At 44.8% G+C, this 21,007-nt stretch overlaps 1 protein-coding gene across 7 annotated transcripts; it reads right to left on the bottom strand.

The window, feature by feature from the left end:
• Positions 1-10,639: 10,639 nt before the first annotated feature.
• Positions 10,640-18,679, bottom strand: HAUS4 (HAUS augmin like complex subunit 4). 7 transcript variants are annotated; one of them, XM_011233339.3, is made up of 10 exons: positions 18,479-18,679; positions 16,632-16,716; positions 15,215-15,357; positions 14,992-15,123; positions 14,397-14,531; positions 13,134-13,230; positions 12,351-12,496; positions 12,093-12,223; positions 11,280-11,348; positions 10,640-11,136 (listed from the first exon to the last, which is right to left on the bottom strand). In XM_011233339.3, exons 2-10 carry the CDS (start codon positions 16,684-16,686, stop codon positions 10,953-10,955), a joined length of 1,092 nt encoding a protein of 363 aa, XP_011231641.1. In that variant the 5' UTR covers positions 16,687-16,716; positions 18,479-18,679; the 3' UTR covers positions 10,640-10,952. The 7 variants fall into 7 exon arrangements, with proteins under 7 accessions (XP_011231641.1, XP_034504415.1, XP_011231640.1 ...); XM_034648524.1 differs by having other exon boundaries at positions 16,632-17,301; XM_011233338.3 differs by having other exon boundaries at positions 18,471-18,679.
• Between the last annotated feature and the right edge of the window lie 2,328 nt (positions 18,680-21,007).

Raw genomic sequence — 21,007 nt, forward strand, 5'->3', positions numbered from 1 at the left:
GACAGAGATAGAGACAGCCAGCGAGAGAGGGAACACAAGCAGGGGGAGTGGGAGAGGAAGAAGCAGGCTCATAGCAGAAGAGCCTGATGTGGGGCTCGATCCCACAACGCCGGGATCACGCCCTGAGCCGAAGGCAGACGCTTAACCGCTGTGCCACCCAGGCGCCCCAAAGATGTCAATTCTTACCAAATTAATTTCTCGCTTTTACAGCATTCAATCACGACTCTAATGGAATCTTTTGTTACTTGATAAAATGATTCTACTATTCATCTGCAATAAAAATCAGACAAGAAAAGCAAAGAAAATCCAAAAAACGAGGAGAAAGGAGAAGGAACTGACTCTATATTTTAAGCCCTTTTCCTTAAACCCTTTATGAAATAAGCTGTATATAAATAAATAAAGGGCTACAATGTGCAGTTGGTGTAAGAATAGAGAGAATAATAGAGCTAAACCAGTAGCCCAGAAACAGACCAGTTATATGTGTATACATGTTTGTGATTAAATATATGATTTAATTTGTAATAATAAAACCAGCTAACACCTACTGAGCCCTTCTTTCGTGACAGGTTCTGTGAAAAGCTCTCTACATTCGCAAGAACCCTGTGAGGTAGGAGATACTACTCTCTTCGTCTTAGAAAGATAAAGTGAGTTGCCCCCCCTAAGAAGGGGTTCAGATGGGGTGCAAACTTAGGTCAGCTGACTCCAGAGCCTTTGATCTTTTTTTTTCTTTTTTTTTTAAGATTTTATTTATTTGACAGAGATAGAGACAGCCAGCGTGAGAAGGAACACAAGCAGGGGGAGTGGGAGAGGAAGAAGCAGGCTCATAGCAGAGGAGCCCGATGCGGGGCTCGATCCCAGAACGCCAGGATCACGCCCTGAGCCGAAGGCAGACACTTAACCGCTGTGCCACCCAGGCGCCCCCAGAGCCTTTGATCTTAACCTTAAGGCATATCATCTATAATTTTCCTTCTAGAAAGCTATCTTAGACAATCTTCTCAAACTAGGACAAAGATTAATTAAGAGAAATGCTTAGTGTAGCATTTTTTTATGATTACAAAGAATGTAAAACAACAAGTTGGATATCCTATAGGGGTATGGTTAAATAAATCATCCATGCAACGAAATCTTAAGCAGCCATTAAAATCAATGTAGCCAGAGAAAATTTAATAACATGGAGGAGCGCTCAATGATATCCTCTTCTGTGACACAGATTACAAACTGTACATACAGAATGACTTTGATATGTGGGGGGGGGGAATAGTATTTTCCAAATTTTCTGTAATAAACATGTTTATATTATAGGGATGACATTCTTAAAAATGAGTATAAAACCTGTGCCCTCCCCCTGGGTTTTCTGCTCGTTTGTATCCTTCTTTCTGGTGAAGACCCCTTCCCTCTCTCCAGGTCCCTAATGCTGTCCTGTCTTCAGCAGTCACTCTCACCTCAGAGCATCAATGTAATAGCCCTCCTGCACAGATGATTATTTGTTCAGTCCTATCTCATGCCAGGCCCTTTAAATATGTTCTCTCACTTAATCCTCCGGACGTAATCTTCTGGGGGAGGAATTACTGATGTACCCATTCTGTGGATGAGGAAACTGAGGTTAAGTATCTTGAACAAAGTTATGCGTCGGTTAAGTGGAGGAGCCAGAATGAGAACCCAGTTCTTCCGATTCCCAACTCACTGCTTTTCTTTTTACCTTGCCCACAATGTGGTCCAAGGACCTCGGGGCTCCCTGAGACCCTTTTCAGGAGGTGTCTGAGCATCTCCTACACGTCTATGTGAGGCCAGGTTTTCTTTATTCAACCAAAGGCACATATCACCACAGAAAGAGGAGACGGGAATTCACTTGTCTTTTATTGAACCAGATATCAAGGAGATTTACAAAAATATAAAACAATGTTACTCTTGTTCATTAAATTTTGTTTGTTTTTGAAAATGTACTTTTTTTAATTAAAATGTATTATTGGGGCACCTGGGTGGCTCAGTCGGTTAAGTGTCTGCCTTCGGCTCAGGTCATGATCCCAGGGTCCTGGGATCAAGTCCTGTATCAGTCTCCCTGCTCAGTGAGGAGGCTGCTTCATCCTCTCCCTTTACCCCTCCCCCTTGCTCGTGCTCTCTCTCTCAAATAAAATCTTTAAAAAAGGTATCATTTAGGGGCGCCTGGGTGGCTCAGTTGTTAAGTATCTGCCTTTGGCTCAGAGTGTGATCCCAGAGTCCTGGGATCGAGCCCTGCATGGGGCTCCCTGCATTGGGCTACGTGCTCCACTGGGAGCCTGCTTCTTCCTGGGAGCCTGCTTCTTCCTCTCCCACTCCCCCTGCTTGTGTTCTCTCTCTTGCTGGCTGTCTCTCTCTCTCTGTCAAATAAAGAAATAAAATCTTAAAAAAAAATGTGTCATTTATGTTAACATGCAATGGGCTTATTTTTTAATGAATTAATAAACATTCTTTAAATTTTTCTCAGTTTTAATTTTTTTCATTGGGAAAATATTCCGTTTATTCAGTTTATTGTGAATGTCTGGAATATCAGATACATCATTTCAAAACGTAAATATCCAATCACATTTCAACGTCCAACTTAGATCACCTGAATATTTTCTTTGCTTTTCTCTAACAATGACAATAAGAGCCTTCTATATTTTATTAGTTTCTTTAGTTTTTAAAATAGTTTTTTAAGTAATGTTCAAGTAAACTCCAAGTGATTATCTTCGACTTTTTCTGAATAAAAAGTTTCTGTTCCTAAGACATAGGCTTAAAATTCATATACTTGATATTACCAAATGAAATTTTATCTGTTGTAGGAAGAAGGAAATCAAGTTTCAATGAATACTAGAAAACCGTTCAACCCTTACTCATTATTTACTGCCTCTTCCCCTCTGACACGATACAGAAAGTTCTTTTGGTTCTATGTCTGCCACCAGGGACTAAGTACTGCTTTCACGAAGTTGAAATCTAATCAAGATCAGATTCAAGAAGATTTTATTTATTTATTTGAGAGAAAGAGAGAGAGAGGAGCAGGAGTGGGGCAGAAGGAGGGGCAGAAGCAGACTCCCCACTAATATGGGGCTCAATTCCAGGACCCTGAGATCATGACCTGAGCTGAAGGCAGATGCCCAACCGACTGAGCCACCCAGGCGCGCCAAGATCATAGTTAAAGATCAAAGCAGTTGTGACTTATTGGAACTTGGATACTACATGACTCCATCTTGACAAAGGGTTACATTCAAGAAACTCCATGCTCAATGGAACTGAATAATTTTTTTTTGATCGCCTTCAGAAAAATACTGTTGATATTCTCTCCATTTTGATTTTTAATATGAAAAATATCTACAGATAAAACTTATATAAACAAACACTCTTTGGAGTCCTTCAAAATTGTTGAGAGTAGAGGAGTCCTGACACCAGAAAGATGGAGAACACTTGGCTTATAAGTAGCTGCCCCCCAAGAGATTCTGATGTTATAGACAGGACTAAACACCCCTCCCTGAGCTCCCAGGGGCAGTGACCCTTTCGAGGGTAAACTGTTCCAGTGCACACTTCCTCACTACTTTAAAAAGAGGTCAGGTGGTTTTGGCTGGGTTCCCTATCCATCGTCCTCCATCCCCATCAGAGCCCTGATGTAGTCCTGGAAGAACCACCAGGCGAAATGGGTGGTGTCTGCTTTCTGTTCTCCATCGCCACGCACAGTGCTGTCTTCATAAAGGCAGAGGCATGAGGGTGGGGAAGGAGTTGAGAAGAAATAAGTGTCAGGGTGACCTTCTATTTTTCCTTATGCCAGAAGAGGGCTGGGGCAGGAGTTAGCAAACTCTGACAGTTGGCATCCTGCCTGTTTTTTGCAAATAAAGTTCTATCGGAATACAACCATACCCATTCAAAATAGATAAACAAGCATACCTCCCAATGTTGTGATGAAAATTCAAGCACCTCGCATCGCAAGCCCCTTAAAGAAGTTGTGACAAAGCTGTGGGGATTTAAATGGTAGACCTTTTCTACCCGGAATGACAATGGGGAAGCAGAACTTGAGGTAGGTCTCAGAGATGATAGAATTTTGAGTCAAGAGTTCTGCAGGTAGATAGAACTGTAACAAGCACAGGAAAGCATGAAAGGGTGAGTAAGCCCAAGCAAGGGGGTGGCGGAGGGTGACTAGTGAGTGTAAATGGGGGGAAAGGTTGGAAAGTGGAGTTTCACCCTGAGGACTTGAATCCACAGCTAAGCCATGTGGACTGCCTTTGGAGAAATGACAAAACGAAGTAAAAATTACAAAATACTTATGAAAAGTAAATTAGAATCATCAGAAAAATTGGCCCAGCAGAGGTGAATGAGAGGAGGGACAGTTAGGACAATTGGCAAGGCCCAAAATGAGGACCTGAGTGGGATGGGGCAGTGGCAGGGGAAAGGTGACCATCGACCTCATGGGGTGGCAGGAGGACACCGGCAAGGTCTTCAGGATCTGGCCCCAGCTTTGTAGTCCCAGAGCCTCTATTTGCCAGTAGTCCTCTGTGCCTCCAACTCACCGCAAACTCACTGCATTGCCGGTGTACTTGGGAGGACGGCGCTTTCTAGTGGCAGGGATATTCATCTGCTGTATGGGGGCATCCTCTTCCCAGAGTCAGGGATAAGCAACTCAGTAACCATGATGTTGCTTGGAAAATATCTACTTGGACCTAAGGTATCAGAGGATCTCAGGACAGCAGGTTCTGGAACCAGATTGTATGGGTTCATGCCAGGCGTCTTCAAGTTACAAGCTTTGTGACATTGCACCAGTTACCCCATCTCTCCACACCTTAGTTTCCCGATTTGTAAAGTGGGGGTGGTAATGGTACTCACCTTAGAAGTTTGCTGTGATAATTGAATGATTTACTACATGCAAAGTGCTTAGAAATCATATCTGGCACCTAATAAGGTTTCAAAGCTCTTGTTTTATGAAGAGAGCTTGCAATCAGGTCTTGTTCCTGCCCCCAGTGTAGCCTCTCTCTACGGTAGCCTAACTTATATCCCCAGTTCAGTGTCTCTTTCAAACAGGTTTAGGGCTGAGTGTGATGGTGAGTTTACGTGTGTCAACTTGGCTAGCCTATAGTACCCAGTTATTTATTTTTTTAAATAAAGTTTTTATTTATTTATTTGAGAAGGGAGGGACAGAGGGAGAGGGACAAGTAGACTCCCCACTGGGCAAGGAGGCTGACACGGGGCTCCAGTCAGGACCCCAAGATTATGACCTGAGCCAAAGTCAGACACTTAACCAACTGAAGCACCCAGGTGCCCCAGTACCCAGTTATTTAAACAAACACTAATCTAGGTGCTGCAGTGAAGATGTTCTGTAGATATGGTTGACATCTATAGTCAGCTGACTTTAAGTACAGTACCCTTGATAATGCAAAAGGGTCTCATCCAATCAGTTTAAGACCTTTTTTCTTTTTAATTTTATTTTTTTAAGTAAACCCTACCCCTAGCATGGGGGTCCCCAACAAGACCCTGAGATCAAGAGTTGCATGCTCTACCGATTGAGCCGGCCGGGGACCCCAGTTTAAAGCCTTTAGAGCAAAAACTGAGGTTTCCTACTGAAGAAGAAATTCTGCCTCAAGACAGCAAGCATCATTTCTGCCTGAGCGGCCTGCCTACAGCCCGCCCTACAAATTTCAGAATTACCAGCCCCACAATCACGAGCCAATTCCTTAAAATAAATATCATTTTATATAATATATAGAAAAATATAATTATTAATATAATATAATAAATAAAATATAATATGATTCATAGGTTCTGTTTCTCTGGAGAACCCTGACCTTGCTCTTTGGATAACCCTTTTCTAAATTCTAGGCTGATTGTTTACTTTTGATTATACGTTATTTCTTCAGCCAGGCTTAGTACATTTAGGTCTCTCTAAGATTCAGTTGTCTTTTTCTAGACCAGGACAGCCACTTAGGCTAGACCTTAGCCACTCGAATACAAACCACTTTTCACAGTAAATTATTTCTACAATTATGTCTATTTTCAGTTGACTCCTATATTTTCACTGTCTCAAGATATAAGGAGACCTACCAGTTCCTTTAACAAAATCTAGCCCAGGTCCTTCAAGATGGGTAATGTGGAGAGATTGTTCAGGGGTGAGAGACCCCACAGAGAGGCTGGACCTCCGAGATTCCCCTCTCTTTGGGGAGAGCATCAGGCTGGCCTCTAGGGGGCGCTGGATTTCCTCTGTGCTGGCCGAGGAAGATTACAGGGTCGCTGCCCCAGAGACACGGATAGTCACCCTTCATGGAGAACCTTGAGGGGACAGGTTTTGTTTGTCCAAGAGCCCCCGAGTTTCCTTATGGAGAACAATCCTATCCCAAGCTCTGGAGGTGATTTATTTTGTATCTCATTATAGAGGAAGAATCAGCAAGACTGGGTTCTTGGTCAGATGGGGTAAATGCCAAGTGAAGAGAGAGAGAGATGCCCGTGAAAGAAAGGAGAGGCAGTAAATGTAAATCTTTTCTGAAAAGTGTGAAGGGGAGCGAGGGCTGCTGAAGTCCAAGACGCTAACCTTCAGCTCTCACTGCCACCCAGCCCCTCCGCTGGCCCTCTTCCCCTTCCCACCGATTCCACAACAGCCAACAGCTCCCACGAAGGGCATCTCCCGCGCACCTGCCGTCTCCAGTCACTGCGAGGAATGAAAGGACCAAGACAAACCGCTGTAGTGCCCCCTTTGCGCAGCACTGAACACCTCTTGTGTCCCTTCTCCCTTCATGGCACGGTTTTGAGATACTTTTTCTACCAAACTATATTCATAAGCTCAGTAATTACTTTTTCATGAAATTACTAGAATTAATATACTGACTTTCTGTAATACCAAAAAAGCAAAGACACTTGAGCAAGGTACAGATGCAATGATATTCAATTAAGCATTTTGCGGAAGGGCAAACTGGAAACAATCTAAATATCTCTTGAGAAGGGAATGGCTAAATTATGATGAAGCCATACTCCAACAGTATGAGCTAATATTGCGGTACATATGTTTGCAAATGTTTAGAAAAAGCTCTGGCATTATATTCACCAAATCGCTCTGGTTACCCTAGCGTAGTGGATTGGGGTAATGGGCTGTGTGTGTGTGTGTGTGTGTCTCAGGGGGTGTGGTAAATCTTTTACTTTTTAGTATTATATATTTGTTTTGTTTGAGGTTTTTTTACAAAACACATTTTTGTTGTTGTTTTTAAGCCAATAAATATATATCTTTTTATATAGCTGGGCAGCACTGTTGCAAGCAAATGTTTGGTTTTATTTGGGCTTTGGGAAACACAAGAACAGCTAGCTGTCCAGCTCCATGTCATTTAGGGAGCCAGGGCCGGGAACCATTGCCTTGAAGCCGTTTGCTTTCTCGGGTAGTTGGGAATCAACGTTTCTCAGACCCCAGCTCTCCAGAGACTTGACTGAAGCCATGGGATATTCTTCTCAAATTTTGGTTATTTAAGATGAAGGCTTTCCTTGGTGCATGACTTACTCATTTCTAACCCTGTGTGACCCACTGCCCATTCCCTTCTTTGTCTTTGTCACTTGTTCCAAAATGCCAGCCCAAACTTACCTCTAAAGCCTGAACCAAAGCTCTCTTCCCTACTAAGGTTCTACCTTATAATTCCTGATTCACTTCTCTTAGTTTTCAACCACATTTATTTGTACTTCCTATAACCTTATATTTTTAGACTGTTTTTATGTGTCTACTAGTAAGTTGCAGACCTTGAGGACAGGGTCCATTTCTTTTTTATTATTATCCTTATTCCAAATACAAAAACCTAGTATGGTTTAAGATGAGTAACTAACTAAATGAGGAAATGCTGAATGCCATAATAAATCACAAGAAAAACTATTTTGAGATTTTTGATGTTCATCTCTAGATGCTACTAACTACAAAGGGAAAATGTATTCTATATAGAAGAGAGATTGACGATTACCACCTTAACCAATCAAATTCAGCATAATTAATTGTGAGACATTCTAACCCAATATGGCTCCAGGGTGATATAATGTGAAGTACATAATATCATCTATTAAGTATTCTTTGCAAAAATGTTTAACCTAAATCTAATAAAGCCTGTAGACCTACAGGAAATGTAGGCTTATAGCACTGTCCAATAGAATTTTATTTTTTTAAATAGCCTGCTTATTTTCAACTTTTATTTATTAAGTCATCTCCACCCCAACAGGGAGCTTGAACTCATGACTCCAAGATCAACAGTCTCATGCTCTACCAACTGAGCCAGCCAGGGGGCTCCTAGAACTTTCTATAATGATGTAAATGTTCTATATTTGCACCACCCAATACAGTAACCACCAACCTACTGAATTTTAATTTTAATTAACTTAAATTTGAATCTATTTTTTTAAAGATTTTATTTATTTATTTAGTTATTTGAGGGACAGAGTGAGAGAGAGCACGAGCGGGGTGAGGGGCAGAGAAGAGGCAGACTCTCCACCGAGCAGGGAGCCCGACGCGGGACTGGACCCAAGGACCCCAGGATCACTACCCAAGCTGAAGGCAGCCGCCTAACCGAGTGAGCCACCCAGGTGCCCCGAAATTTGAATTTAAATAGCTACATGTGGCTCGTGGCTACTATACTGAACAGAACAGAAGAGCAAGTTAACCACCATGGGAAACAACTGGACAATGGGACATTCTACAAAGTAACCAGACTGGATTTTTTAAAAAACTAATTTCAATTTAAAAAAAAAAAAAAAAGGTTGGTGGGGCACCTGGGTGGCTCGGTCCGTTGAGCATCCAACTCTTGATTTTAGTTCAGGTCATGATCTTGGAGTCGTAGGATCAAACCCTGTGTCAGGGTCCAGGCTGGGCATGGAACCTGCTTGGGATTCTCTCTCCCTCTCCCCCTGCTCTTCCTCCCTCCCAAAAAAATAAAAAATAAAATAAATAAAAAAGGTAGGAGAAATGTTCTATTTTTAAAAAAGATTAAAGAAACCTAACACCCAGGGTCACCAGGCTGGCTCAGTTGTTAGACATGTGATTCTCAATCCTGGGGTCATGAGTTCAAGTCCCACATTTGGCATGGAGCCTATTAAAAACAAAAACAAAAACAAAAAAAGGACGGGTGCCTGGGTGGCTCAGTCGGTTAAGCATCTGCTGGTTAAGCATCTGCCTTTAGCTCAGGTCATGATCTCGGGGTCCTGGGATCAAGCCCCATATCGGGCTCCCTGTTCAGTGGGGAGCCTGCTTCTCCCTCTCCTGCTCCCCCTGCTTGTGCTGTCTCTTCTCACTGTCAAATAAATATAAATAAATCTTAAGAAAAACCCAAAACACAGAAAAAACAAACCTAACATCCAAATGTAATACGCACACCTTCAATGGACCCTAAACCAAGAAAACAAATTAGGGAAATTTTAATATGATCTAGATAATAGATATTATGAAATTATTAATTTTTTTTCAGATTTTATTTATTCGACAGAGATAGAGACAGCCAAGGAGACAAGGAACACAAGCAGGGGGAGTGGGAGAGGAAGAAGCAGGCTCATAGCGGAAGAGCCTGATGTGGGGCTCGATCCCATAACGCCAGGATCACGCCCTGAGCCAAAGGCAGACGCTTAACCACTGTGCCACCCAGGCGCCCCTGAAATTATTAATTTTTAAGTGTAATAATTTTATTAGTTATACAGAGGAATGCCCTTATTAAGAGTTGCCTGCTGAAGTATTTAGGGAATAATATATCACATCTGTAACTTACTCTACAATGGCTCTGGAAGAAAAAAATTTGTATAACTATATATTTATCAGTCTTTATAGAGAGAGGGGGAGGAGGGAAAGGAGAGGGAGAGAAAAGCAAACTGTTAATAATTGTTGAATCTGGGTTGTTAAGACTATACTGGTGTTTACTGTACTATTCTTTGAATTTTTCTGTAGGTTTACCCCAAAAATGTTGGGGAAAAGAAAAAGCATAGAATGAAGCGATACTGACTATTTCTGACTTCTTCCATTAATCTGTTCGTGATTTGTGAATTGCGTGTGGCCCAACACTTCCTTATAAATGGCAGTAAGCACCATTTATAGAAAAAATCTAAATTATGTTAAAGACCTTAGTTTTTCCTGTAAACCAATCCAAGACCATCATTATTTATTGTAGCAGAATGCCTCAAGACAGTCTCCGTGCAAGTAGTTTGAGAAGCTGAATCGGCGCCTCTGAATAAGGGTGGAGGTTTTCTGCTTCTGTTCTGTCTCTGACTTTGATGCCATCAAGGCCCTGCCTTGTTCTAAGTGGACTGTGAAACTTGGTTCCTGGGGATGATCTCTTCCCACTCCGCTTTCAGAGAAAAAAGTAACCCTCAAACCACACAGCAGGAACCAGAATACAACTAGCTTGTGTCCTTTCCTGTACCAGGGCTGGATGCCCTGCTGCTTTATCCTAACTGCCCCACTGAGAGCCGTGGTGACAGAATCGTCCCCTACCCACCGTGGCATCCAGCCCTCCTCTGTGATATTACAGGTCTTCAAGGGCAAGCCCAGATTTAATCCATACCTGCTGTCCAGGAATGAAGTCTCTTAGACTCCAGCTGGGCAGGCCGGCACTCCTACCTCCCACTCTAAGCGTAAGCATTACACATCCGTTTGTCTGGGTCCTCTCAGTTCCCCTCCTCACCCATCCAGTCTTTGATGTCCTTTTCTCATCTGTGCCCAAAGGAAGCATCATCACTTTATTCAGGAGATAATCAAATATAATACCGGGCCGACACTGACAAATAGCTGCACACAGAATTATATAAATCTGCTCCATTTCCCCGAAGAGACTCAGTCACTGTAAACAAGGAAGAAAAACCAGGACGGTATCTAACCCACTGCACTGTTTCCCGCAAGCGTCCCCACACTCCCGGAGTGAAAGCAGGCCTCAGGTGGAGGTGGTCCTTTGGGCAGGAGGTGGGGGAGACAGCGCGCGTGCGCGGAAGTCCGCCTCGGGACCCCCACGAGGCAGCGCTCAGCGGCAGGCCTTGCTAAACTCCCGGAGGGCCCAGCGCTTGTTCTCAGTCGCCTGCTTGAGTTGAGTGTACTCCTTTACCAGCCGGTCAAACTCCTCCCCAAGGACCTCATAGGTGCTCAGGACCTGTCGGGACTTCTCCATGTCCTGCTCTTGTAGGCGAATGGCCCCCTCCAAACGGTCCCTATAGCCCGGGGAACAGAAGATACGATGTAAGGATCTGGCTCCTTGGAAAGTAGACAGGACTGCGATTATGTTAAAATGGACGGGTGAGGAGAGTGCGGGACCAGCCCTGAGTAGCTGGACCAGGCCCTTGGGAGTTCTCACCTAATGAGACGGTGAACTTCCACTTTCTCAGTAGTGTAAGTGTCAGACAAGATCTTTAGCTCCTCCATCCTGACAGAGGGAAGAAAGAAATGCTGAGGGTCCCTGACGGCAGCGGAGTTAGGAACAGGACACAAGTACCTGCCCATGGTCAAGATGTGGCAGTGACAGGACAAGCAAGGTCACTCTGAATTCCTGAGTAACGTATCTCACAAGAAAGCACCTATTTTGGAAGGCTTTATAAATTAAGACTCAAGGGGCACCTGGGTGGCTCAGTCGGCTGAGCACCCAACTCTTGATTTTGGCTCAGGATCCTGAGACGGAGCCCCATGTTGCCCTCCGTGCGGGGTGTGCTTGTCCCTCTCCCTCTGCTCCTCCCCCCCACTTGCATGCGCTGTAAAATAAATAAAATTTAAAAATAAGATTCAAAAATGTCAAAAGGGGGTATCTGGGTGGCACAGTCGGTTGAGCGTCTGACTCTTGGTTTTGGCTCAGGTCATGACCTCAGGGTTGGGGGATTGAGCACCATCTCGGGCTCCACACAGTGCAGAGTCTGCTTGGGACTCTCTCCCTCTCCCTCTGCCCCTCCCCACAGTGCACGCTTGCGCTCTCTCTCAAAATAAATAAATCATTAAAAAAAAAAAAAAGAACGTTGAACACTTCTGGGTAATCCAATGGCGAATACTGCTGTGCGGCATTAACCGAATACCCATAAGATGCCAGGCACGGCGGAGAGGAAAGAGAGACGAGGCGGAGGGTTGGATGGGGTGGTGTGTGAGATAGCCTTCCTGAGACCCGCAGGGTCACACAGCTCACCTCAGCTTAAGGATCATGGCACTGCACTTGACCTCCAGGTACTGGGCGTTGATGCGGTCCAGCTCAGACTGCGTCTTAAGCCGGTGCTCCTGGAGAAGCCTCTGCAGCAGGGCAAGGCAGCGCAGAAGCACCTGAGCCCCCGGGAGGCAAAACCAAAAATCAGTAGGAAACCAGGCAGATCAAAACTCCTTGGCTTCCCCCAAAGTGGCCCTGGGGCCAGGATAAGACAGAGGAGGCCGTCCCAGTGCCCTGACAAACCTGGGAGTAGGTGGCGCTCTTCTTTTCGAGCAGCACCATCTGCTCCTTGTGCTGGCTCTTGGCATCCTGGCATTGCTGCTTCTCGCCCACCAGGACCTCTGCCAGTTTCCACACCTTCGCTGCCTTCAAGGTTTCACTGTCTGAATCTAGTCAAAGAGACAGAGGACCGGACAGGAAACCTCTAATTGCTACTGCCCCTCTAAGGCCATTTCTCAGTGCGCTATCCCACATCTAGCCCTACAAATTCTCTCTTCGGGTTTTCTTCTGGTGTCCCATGAAAATGGCCCAGTTCTCATAAAGTTCTCTTCGCTCTTACCTTTATTTTTTATTTATTTTATTTTTTTAATTTAAATAACCTCTACACCCAACATGGAGCTCCAACCCATGACCCCGAGGTCAAGAGTCACATGCTCTTCAGACTGAGCCAGCCTCATGCCCCTTGCTCTTACCTTTAAGTCCAGATTTGGCCCTTAATTCTTAAGTCAGAGAAATGAAGATAAAGGGAATACCTATTAGCCTGAACTTTCTTCCCTATTCCATTCTGATTCTCTGGAGATAAATGAACTCATCCTTCTCCGCAGTAAGAAGACACTTGGTACCTTGCTGGATAAAAGTTCTCACACAATTCCTTGCTTGTATGCTACCCGCAGGAAGCAAACAAATGAGCATCTCCAGTGCTTCCTAGCTTCTGTCCTGGATCTAAAACTCAATGCATTGTTCTCAGAAGAGCAGACCAGGAACCCTGAAGGTCAGCTGTGGATGGAGCAGAGTGCCAGCACTCACCGGAATTGGGGTCATGGTAACAGAGCAGGGTGAAACATTTCTTCTTGAGCTGCTCCTCCACTTCCGGTGGGAGCCGGGCTCTCATCCACACAAAATCCTATAGCCACAGAAGCAAAAAAAAGAGAGATGCAAACAGACTGTGAGAACTAGGAAGATCCAGCCAACAAGTACAGGATGGTAACACTCTCAATGTTAACCAGCGAAAATGCATCAAGAGACATCGGGGAGATTTCATTTTTATTAGCCTATCAAATTTGCAAAGAATAAAATGATGGTCAAGACCCCATGTTGATGAAAAGGTAGGGAACTGGCAATATACACCCGTATGTTTAACGTGTATATCCTCTGGCCAGTGATCCCACTGTGACAACTGATAATTGCAGAAATTATCAGACAAAGGCAAACACACCTACGAACTAGCATGTTCCTATCAGTGTGGTTTCTAACAGCAAAAATGTAAAAACAACCATATCCATCATTAAGGTTAAGCAAATTATGCTACATCCATATAATGGAATCCTTTTTTAAAAAAATTTTTTTAATGTAATCTCTACCCCCAATGCGGGGCTCGATCAAGAGTTGCAAGCTCTATGGACTGAGCCAGCCAGGCACCCCCATACCCTGAAATCCTATCCGTGATTTAAACTGACGATATAGGGACGCCTGGGTGGCTCAGTCAGCTGAGCATCTGACTTTTGGTTTCAGCTCAGGTCATGATCTTGGTGTCATGGGCTTGAGCCCAGGGCCGGGCTACGCGCTCAGCTCAGAGTCGGCTCGGGATCCTCTCTCTCCCTCTGCCCCTCCCCTCACTTGCACTCTCTCTCTCTCAAACAAATCAATAAATCTTTTAAAAACTAAAATAAAACAAAATAAACTGATGATATAACAACACTGAGCACGAACTATGTGCCTGGCATTGTGCTAAGGGTGCTTCAGGAGCTATCATCTTATTTTCATTTACTTATTGACTTGAAAAAAGTCCCAAATACATTAAGTGAAAACTGATTACATTCACTATACAAGCATGGGGGCTATAATACCATTTACGTTGGGCTGTAGATAATATACTGTACTTATTTCTAGATGTAGCATTTCAGCTTTTACTTTCTCCTGTGTAACATTTTTCTTATTTATTTGAGTTTGGCCCCCATGAACGTGTATCATTTTTACAAAAACAATAAAGTGTAACCAAAAAACGTTTAAGTATATGGGAGACATTAAGCCATTTCCCTTCTTTGGTCCCAGTCTCTGCCCACCCCCAACCTCGGAGGGGGGCATGAGCTCCAGAAGGTCCGCCTTCTCCAGCCCCAGCAGTGGAGGCATTTCCCTCTCCCGGCTGGGACCCAACAGTCGGGTCAGTTCAGTCACAAGTAGCCGCTGTTCCAGGGTCTCGTGAAACTGACAGAGAACAAAAAACAAAAAGAAGTTACTAAACAACTTCTCCCACTCCGCCTCCTCCATCCTCATAAACCAGTTCTTCACACATTTTCCAAGTCCTCAAACATGTTATCCCCCTCAGCTGCCAGTGCCTTCTCCTGTCAATCTTTCTTTTCAAAACCCTGACAACACGCCCACCTCTTCCGCCACAACTACAGTCTATTTCTTCTTCTCCTTTTAAAAGATTTTATTTTTAAGTCATCTCTACACCCAGTGTGGGGCTCGAACTCACAACCCTGAGGATCAAGAGTCACGTGCTCCACCCTCCGAGCCAGCCACGCGCCCCCCAGTCCATTTCTTCTTTGATAACCATCCCTCGAAGCTCCTACTTGCCCCAGAGCATACAATCAGGTGAAGCCACAGTTGGCCTGGTCAGTCCTGCGGCTGGTAACCACCCCCTAGTGCATCTCTCCTGCTTCACCTTTTTGTCCTCAGAAGTTAAATTTGTGTCTTGTGTCTTCACATAGTAGTCCACAAGCAGCTCTTGAATGACTCTCTGTAAAATCTCAGACCTCAGCCATGTTGTCTTATGCAGTCGAACTTCCTTCCATGCCTAGGAAGCCAAAAAAATCCCAGGTAGGAAGCTCTTTCTCTCTTGGAAGATTCTTCCTTCCTCCTGTCATTCCTCCTCCCGGGGCTCTTACCTGAGCCTGCTCCTTTGCCAGGGTGAGGCTTAAGCCACTCTCATCCATGTGCTGGGACAGACCCAGCAGCAGTTTGCTGAAGTGTGGGTTCTGTAACAGGTCCTCTTCACTCAGGTTACAAGGAGGAAGCTGTTTGCTACACACTTAATGGGATGTCCCCCACAGGGGCAAAAGAGAAAGGAAAAAACCCAAAAAAAACAAAGGAGGTATCATATATAATTGAGAATCACTCTTAGCTTAATACTCACTTCCAAAAAACCCCTAGGTTTTTGGTAGGGAAGTTTTCTAAATCTAATGAAATGTTTAAAACCCCACAAATAAACTCGAGGCTATACTCAAAAGTAACAAGCATTTATATTTATATATACAAAGATATTAATCAAGAATTAGGGAATGAGTCTCTAATGAAACTAAGAGCTCAGAAAATGGAAGTAGTCAGAAAGTATTAGACAAATAGAATCAGGAATAAGGGACCTTTTAATAGGGGTCACCAGAGTACTCCAAATGCCCCATTTACACAGAATAGCTAGAATTCTTGAGGAAAGGGAAAAAACCAAGGTAAAATTCCAACTTTAGATGTGATCTCTAGTTGCATAAGCAAGACTGTGAGAAGGTATACTCTTAGGAGTAAGTGAAAATCTGAAGTAAATTCTTACTGTACAGAGCTGAGTAACCCATGTGGACTCAGAGCAGCACACACATGAGAAAAAGTGCAAGAAAACGGGATCCTCTGATTATTCCATTGGTTCAAGGGCCTCTCTTTCCATCTCTTTTCCCACATGCTTTCTGCTGGGGTCTTCTGTTTTACTCCTACTTACCAAATAATCAAACTTTCATTATTTGGACCATGAGAAAGCCGCTTTGGAAACTAAGAACTCTCTTTTTTCTCCCCCTCAGGCATTGAAGGATCAACATGGCAATGTTCAAAATATAGAAGATTCAAGTTCTTGAAGGATTCAAGATATAGAAAGGGTTTGGAGATAGGGAAAGAATTCAAGATACAGAAGGATTCAAGATACAGAAAGGGTTTGAGATAGGGGAAGAATTCAAGATACGTAAGGACCTGAGATTTTGGAGTACAAGATATGAGAAAATTTAAGACCCAGGTAGGAAGGAAGCCTTCGCAGAGTTTGCTGGCCACCCTTCTCTTGAGGTTATGCCTGCTGACACAGCATGGAAGCAACTGGAGTTTTTAGTCTACTGCACAGGCGGGTAAGTAACAGGAGCCGGTGTAACCTTTTTCTAATAAGAGAGTGTCCAAGAATCTTCATGTATCCTAGTTTCCCTAGAAACTTCGGCTTTTTTGTGAGAAACCATACTGGCGAACTTTATAAATCCTTTTTATTATAGAAAGCAAGAACCTGGCTCAGACCTCTCTGGGTAAGTCATCAAACTGCCTTCAAATGGCAGCCCTTACCTTTTTGGAGTATTTCCATCCCTTCTCCGGGGGAGCAGAAATCCCCGGAAGCCATCTGATTTTCTTGAAATTCTTATGTGTGGAACTGAGTGAAAGACAACAAGAAGTGAATAAATTGGGTGGCCACTTCAAGAAAACTACCTTGGGTTCAAATTTCTGTTGTCTACAAGCTGGGGAGGAACCATAGGGATGCCTCTTATAGGGAGAGACTATATCACACACCTTGGGTCCCACGCTCCTGTACAGATTTTATGGGCAGACTTATAAGTGGCAAAACAATTTGCATTCTAAGCACATAAATGTTTCCACTTGTTCCAAGCTGTCAAAAAAGGAGCCTCCTTTGGAAAGAAAATTTTCCAATTCACTAAACGGAAGGATGCTCCCCTCCCCTCAACATTATGTCCAAGTTAAAACTGGGCTGCTGCTTTCCAGTTATGAGTGAATTGGGGAAACGGGGGGTGGGGGGAGTCAATGTCTGCTTTCTTCCCCCAAATAACTCAGCTATCAAATTCCACAATAGTTTCTTGAGCTTCTTTAACTTGTCCTTTCATCTAAAATCTGTTGGTAGTTTTTGATCATTAACTCTAGAATCATCCTTCAGGAGCGACCAATCATTCCACACTTGAACAACAACAACTGGTTTTCACGTAACAGCATTAGTAAGGAGCACCTGGAGGAAAGAGCATGACAAGAAGACGGACAGAGAGGTCAGTGCCAAAAGAGCAACGCAAAGGTGTAGTTAAGGCAGCTGAGGTTGGGATGGGAGCCCTCGGGTGTTTTGCCAGAACATGGAATACACTGCAAAGTATGACATCAACACAAAGGGGCAGTAAAAGTGGGCACAATTTGTGGACTCTGGGGACTAAATATTTCCCGTGACGTGATTTTCCTTTCCTTTTTTTTTTTTTTTTTTTGCTCCACCCACTCCCCTCTGGAAGGTATCAACTCCAAAGGGCAGCTGAGTCTCTCAAAGCAGAAGACACTGAAGGTTATTACGATTTAACACTTTAAGTTCACAGAACATTTAGTTTACTCCCTCGTTTTACGAGTAGCATCAAAGTAACTACTCATCTATTTTGTAACGTGGTCCAGAGGGGAACACAGATGAGAAGCCGGAATGCTAAGACTTAATTTGCAGCTCTGCAGTCAGTCCCTTCTGTGTGAATTTAAGGGAAATGTGTTTTTTGTGCCAAACTTTCTTCCACCTGCAAAACGGAGATAATGAATCCTGCCTTGGCTGAGACACCAAGAATTAATAACATAATCGACTTGTCAACAAAAGCCACTAGTTAGTTAAGCCCAGTGTTTTAACAGTTCTGTTTATCGTTGATCTAAGTTCTGCAGGCAAATTTCGCACACGGAAATGAGAACCAACACAAATTTCAAAAGTCAGCTGTTCTTCGCTCCCTAGGGGAGCTGCCCACTTGGGTTTTCTTGGAGTGCCTTTCTTTACCCTTTTAAAATGTTACAGGGCGTGAACGAAGGCGGCAATCAGGCTCGATTCTCCACCCTCTGCACTCAGACGTGTTAAAACGCTGCTACAGGGACCCAAGCATTTAAATGTTCTGACTCAGGCGTCTTTTAAATTCTTAGAGCTGTCTTTACACGCTGCACTGAACGTTAAATTGATTTTACAGGTATTTTCACAAGATGTGACCCTGACAGGGCCCGAGATGAATCGAAATGCGGAGCGGGCTCTCCGGCGCGTACTTCCCTTCCGTCTGGGCAGCCAAGGATTCCCAAGGGCGAGGGCGGCCGCGGCGGCCGGGGGCCGGCCGGACGAACCCTGCCAGCACGCCTCCTCCCCGCAGCGCGGCCCGCCGACCCTCCGAGGCAAACCTGCACACCAGAGGGCAGCTGAAGCTCCCGGCGCCGTGCGGCGTGGGCTGGGGCGGGCGGGCCGGCAGCGTCGACACGGGAACCCCGCCCTCGCCCGGGCTCCGGAACCTCTCACTCGGGCCCGACGCTGGGGCTGGGGGAAGAGAGGCCCGGGAGGACCGCGCGGGAAGGTCGGGAGAGTGGGGGGAGGCCGAAAGTGCACGCGAGGCGTCGTGAGAGGGGAAGAGGGGCGGGGCCACGCTCGAGGCGGGAACGGCAGGCCCCCCCCCCCCCCGCCGAGCGCGAGTGCTCGGTCCTCAACCGCCCTCAACCACCGGCGAGCCCGGTCTCTTGGCCCCTTTTTCTCAGTACCTCCCCCTTGTTGAGGGCAAATGTTGAGAAAATGGTAATGATTGCAAACATTTATTGAGGGCCTACAGTGAGTCAGGAACTGTGTCGAGCGGGGGTTTACTTGCCATTCCTCATTTAGCTCTCGTGTAAGTCCTACGAGGAAGTCACTATTAGACCCATTTTACAGAGGGGGAAAACTAAGGCGCAAAGAAATTAAGTAACTTGTTTGAGGTCGCAGCTCACAGAGTCTAAACCTGACCCAATGGCCCTCTGAACCTTCCCAGACTTGCCGCCCACACCAAGCCTACCAGTCTCCTCCTTCTGGCGCAGCCCCCTGGGTTAGCTTCTCTAATTTCCTGCCCCAGGCTCCTCTAACCTTTCCATTATCTCATCCTTCATTCAGCTCTCTTGCTCACGCTTGCTTACTCACAGGTGCTCTCTCTCTCTTCCTCCCTCCCTCCCACCTTCCCTGCCTCCTTTTTAAACCATAGGGGCATTTATCGTTTGCTTGACAGTAAGTCTGGAGCTAGAGGTCCCAAAGCTTTTTAGTAGCTCTGTGGTCAAAGTTCTTTGCAGTTCTTTTTGCATTTCCCTCATGATCACAAGGTAGCTGCTGAAATCCAAGTAGTACATCCAACTCAACAGCATCCCAAGCAGGAGGGGAGGGGAGGAGCCTTCAGTCAGAGAAGAAAGCCTTTCCCAGCAGACTTTCCCGTATGTCTCATTGGCCAGACTGGGTCACACACCATCCCTAGACCAATGAGCTAGATGTCTTCCATTTGCCGCTCCCNCCCCCCCCCCCCCCCGCCCCGGCGTGCACATTCTGCTTTTTGACACCCTATACAGACCAGTAAATACTTCAGGGTTCCATATTCATGACTGGATTTAGCCAGTGAGGGATCCCAGCAGGAGGTCACATGGGAGGAGGGGGAAAATTATCTCTGACACCACTTCCACCCTCTTTTCAAAGTGAACTGGAATGTAGTCATTAAGTGAATTATTTCAAAAATAATATTTGATACTAAGTAAATTACACCAAGTTTCTTAAATCTTTTGTATCAGAAAAGCTGATAGTCTGGGGTGGTGGGGAAGGAATCTCTCTGTTAGGCATGCAGAGTGTTAGAGAGTTTCATCTTTTTCTTTAGTACCAACTAGAGAGTTCTGCTAGCAATACATAGAGGAATAGTGCGGTCCAGTGCAGAAATTTTATAGCCCTGGTCATCTTGTCAGCTGCCACCTTTCGTGCTTAATATTAAAGTGCTGTCATTTTCTACGGCTTTTAAAAATCATTTATGCTTCCTCAGCTCTGTGGTGCAGCATCATTAAATATCAGGCATAATGTTCCTAACAAAAGATACTTGGAACAAAATACCAAGCATGCTTTGGTGACTCAGAGCTGATCAGAAATCGACTGAAATTTCATGTCTCATATTTGTCAAGTTTTATTTGGCTAAGCAGCTTTAAAGGACTTAGGGAATGGGAGAAGGGTGCAGAGGCCTGTCTTCAGGTAGGGTAGAGGGGAGGGGAGGGTGAGAGCCTTGAATTGTGTCAAACCTTCATATGCGGGGCGCCTGGGTGGCACAGCGGTTAAGCGTCTGCCTTAGGCTCAGGGCGTGATCCCGGCGTTGTGGGATCGAGCCCCACATCAGGCTCCTCCACTATGAGCCTGCTTCTTCCTCTCCCACTACCCTACTTGTGTTCCCTCTCTCGCTGGCTGTCTCTATCTCTGTCAAAAAAAAAAAAAAAAACCTTCATATGCAATTATCTGTTCCATCTCTCTCTCTCTCTCTCTCTCTCTCTCTCTCTCTCTCTCTCGGTGACCTTGAGCTTCAGGTTCCTTATTTGTCAGAAGGAGGAAGTAACATACTTCCAGCTCCTCCAATCTCGGAGTGATGATGTAATGATCAAATGAGATAATGGCTGAGAAAGTGCTTTGGAAAGATGATTAAAGTGAGGTATTTTAAAACTGACACTTACTGAGCATGTATTAAGTGACTTGGAAGACACAAAGATAAATATGACCCAGTCCCTGACCTGAGGAAGTTCATAATGTAGTTGAGAAGAGTAAGACATGCACATGAAAAGTAAATAATACAAGGCAGCAAAGAGGTGTCAGAAGAGCAGCTTAGATTATAAGTACTTGAGAAACTTGGGGCACCTGGGTGGCTCAGTTGGTTAAGCATCTGGGTCCTGGGATCAAGTCCCAC

The sequence above is a fragment of the Ailuropoda melanoleuca genome, chromosome 20 (genome assembly GCF_002007445.2).
Source record: "Ailuropoda melanoleuca isolate Jingjing chromosome 20, ASM200744v2, whole genome shotgun sequence".
NCBI lineage: Eukaryota > Metazoa > Chordata > Mammalia > Carnivora > Ursidae > Ailuropoda > Ailuropoda melanoleuca.

Bases quoted from the DNA above. Each gene is read 5' to 3' on its own strand.
- HAUS4 (XM_011233339.3), bottom strand. From the start codon at position 16,686: ATGGCTTCCGGGGATTTCTGCTCCCCCGGAGAAGGGATGGAAATACTC. The intron at 15,358-16,631 runs GTAAGGGCTGCC...CATCCCATTAAG, and splicing joins GATGGAAATACTCCAAAAAG to TGTGTAGCAAACAGCTTCCT. The intron at 11,137-11,279 runs GTGAGAACTCCC...CCCGGGCTATAG, and splicing joins GAAGTTCACCGTCTCATTAG to GGACCGTTTGGAGGGGGCCA.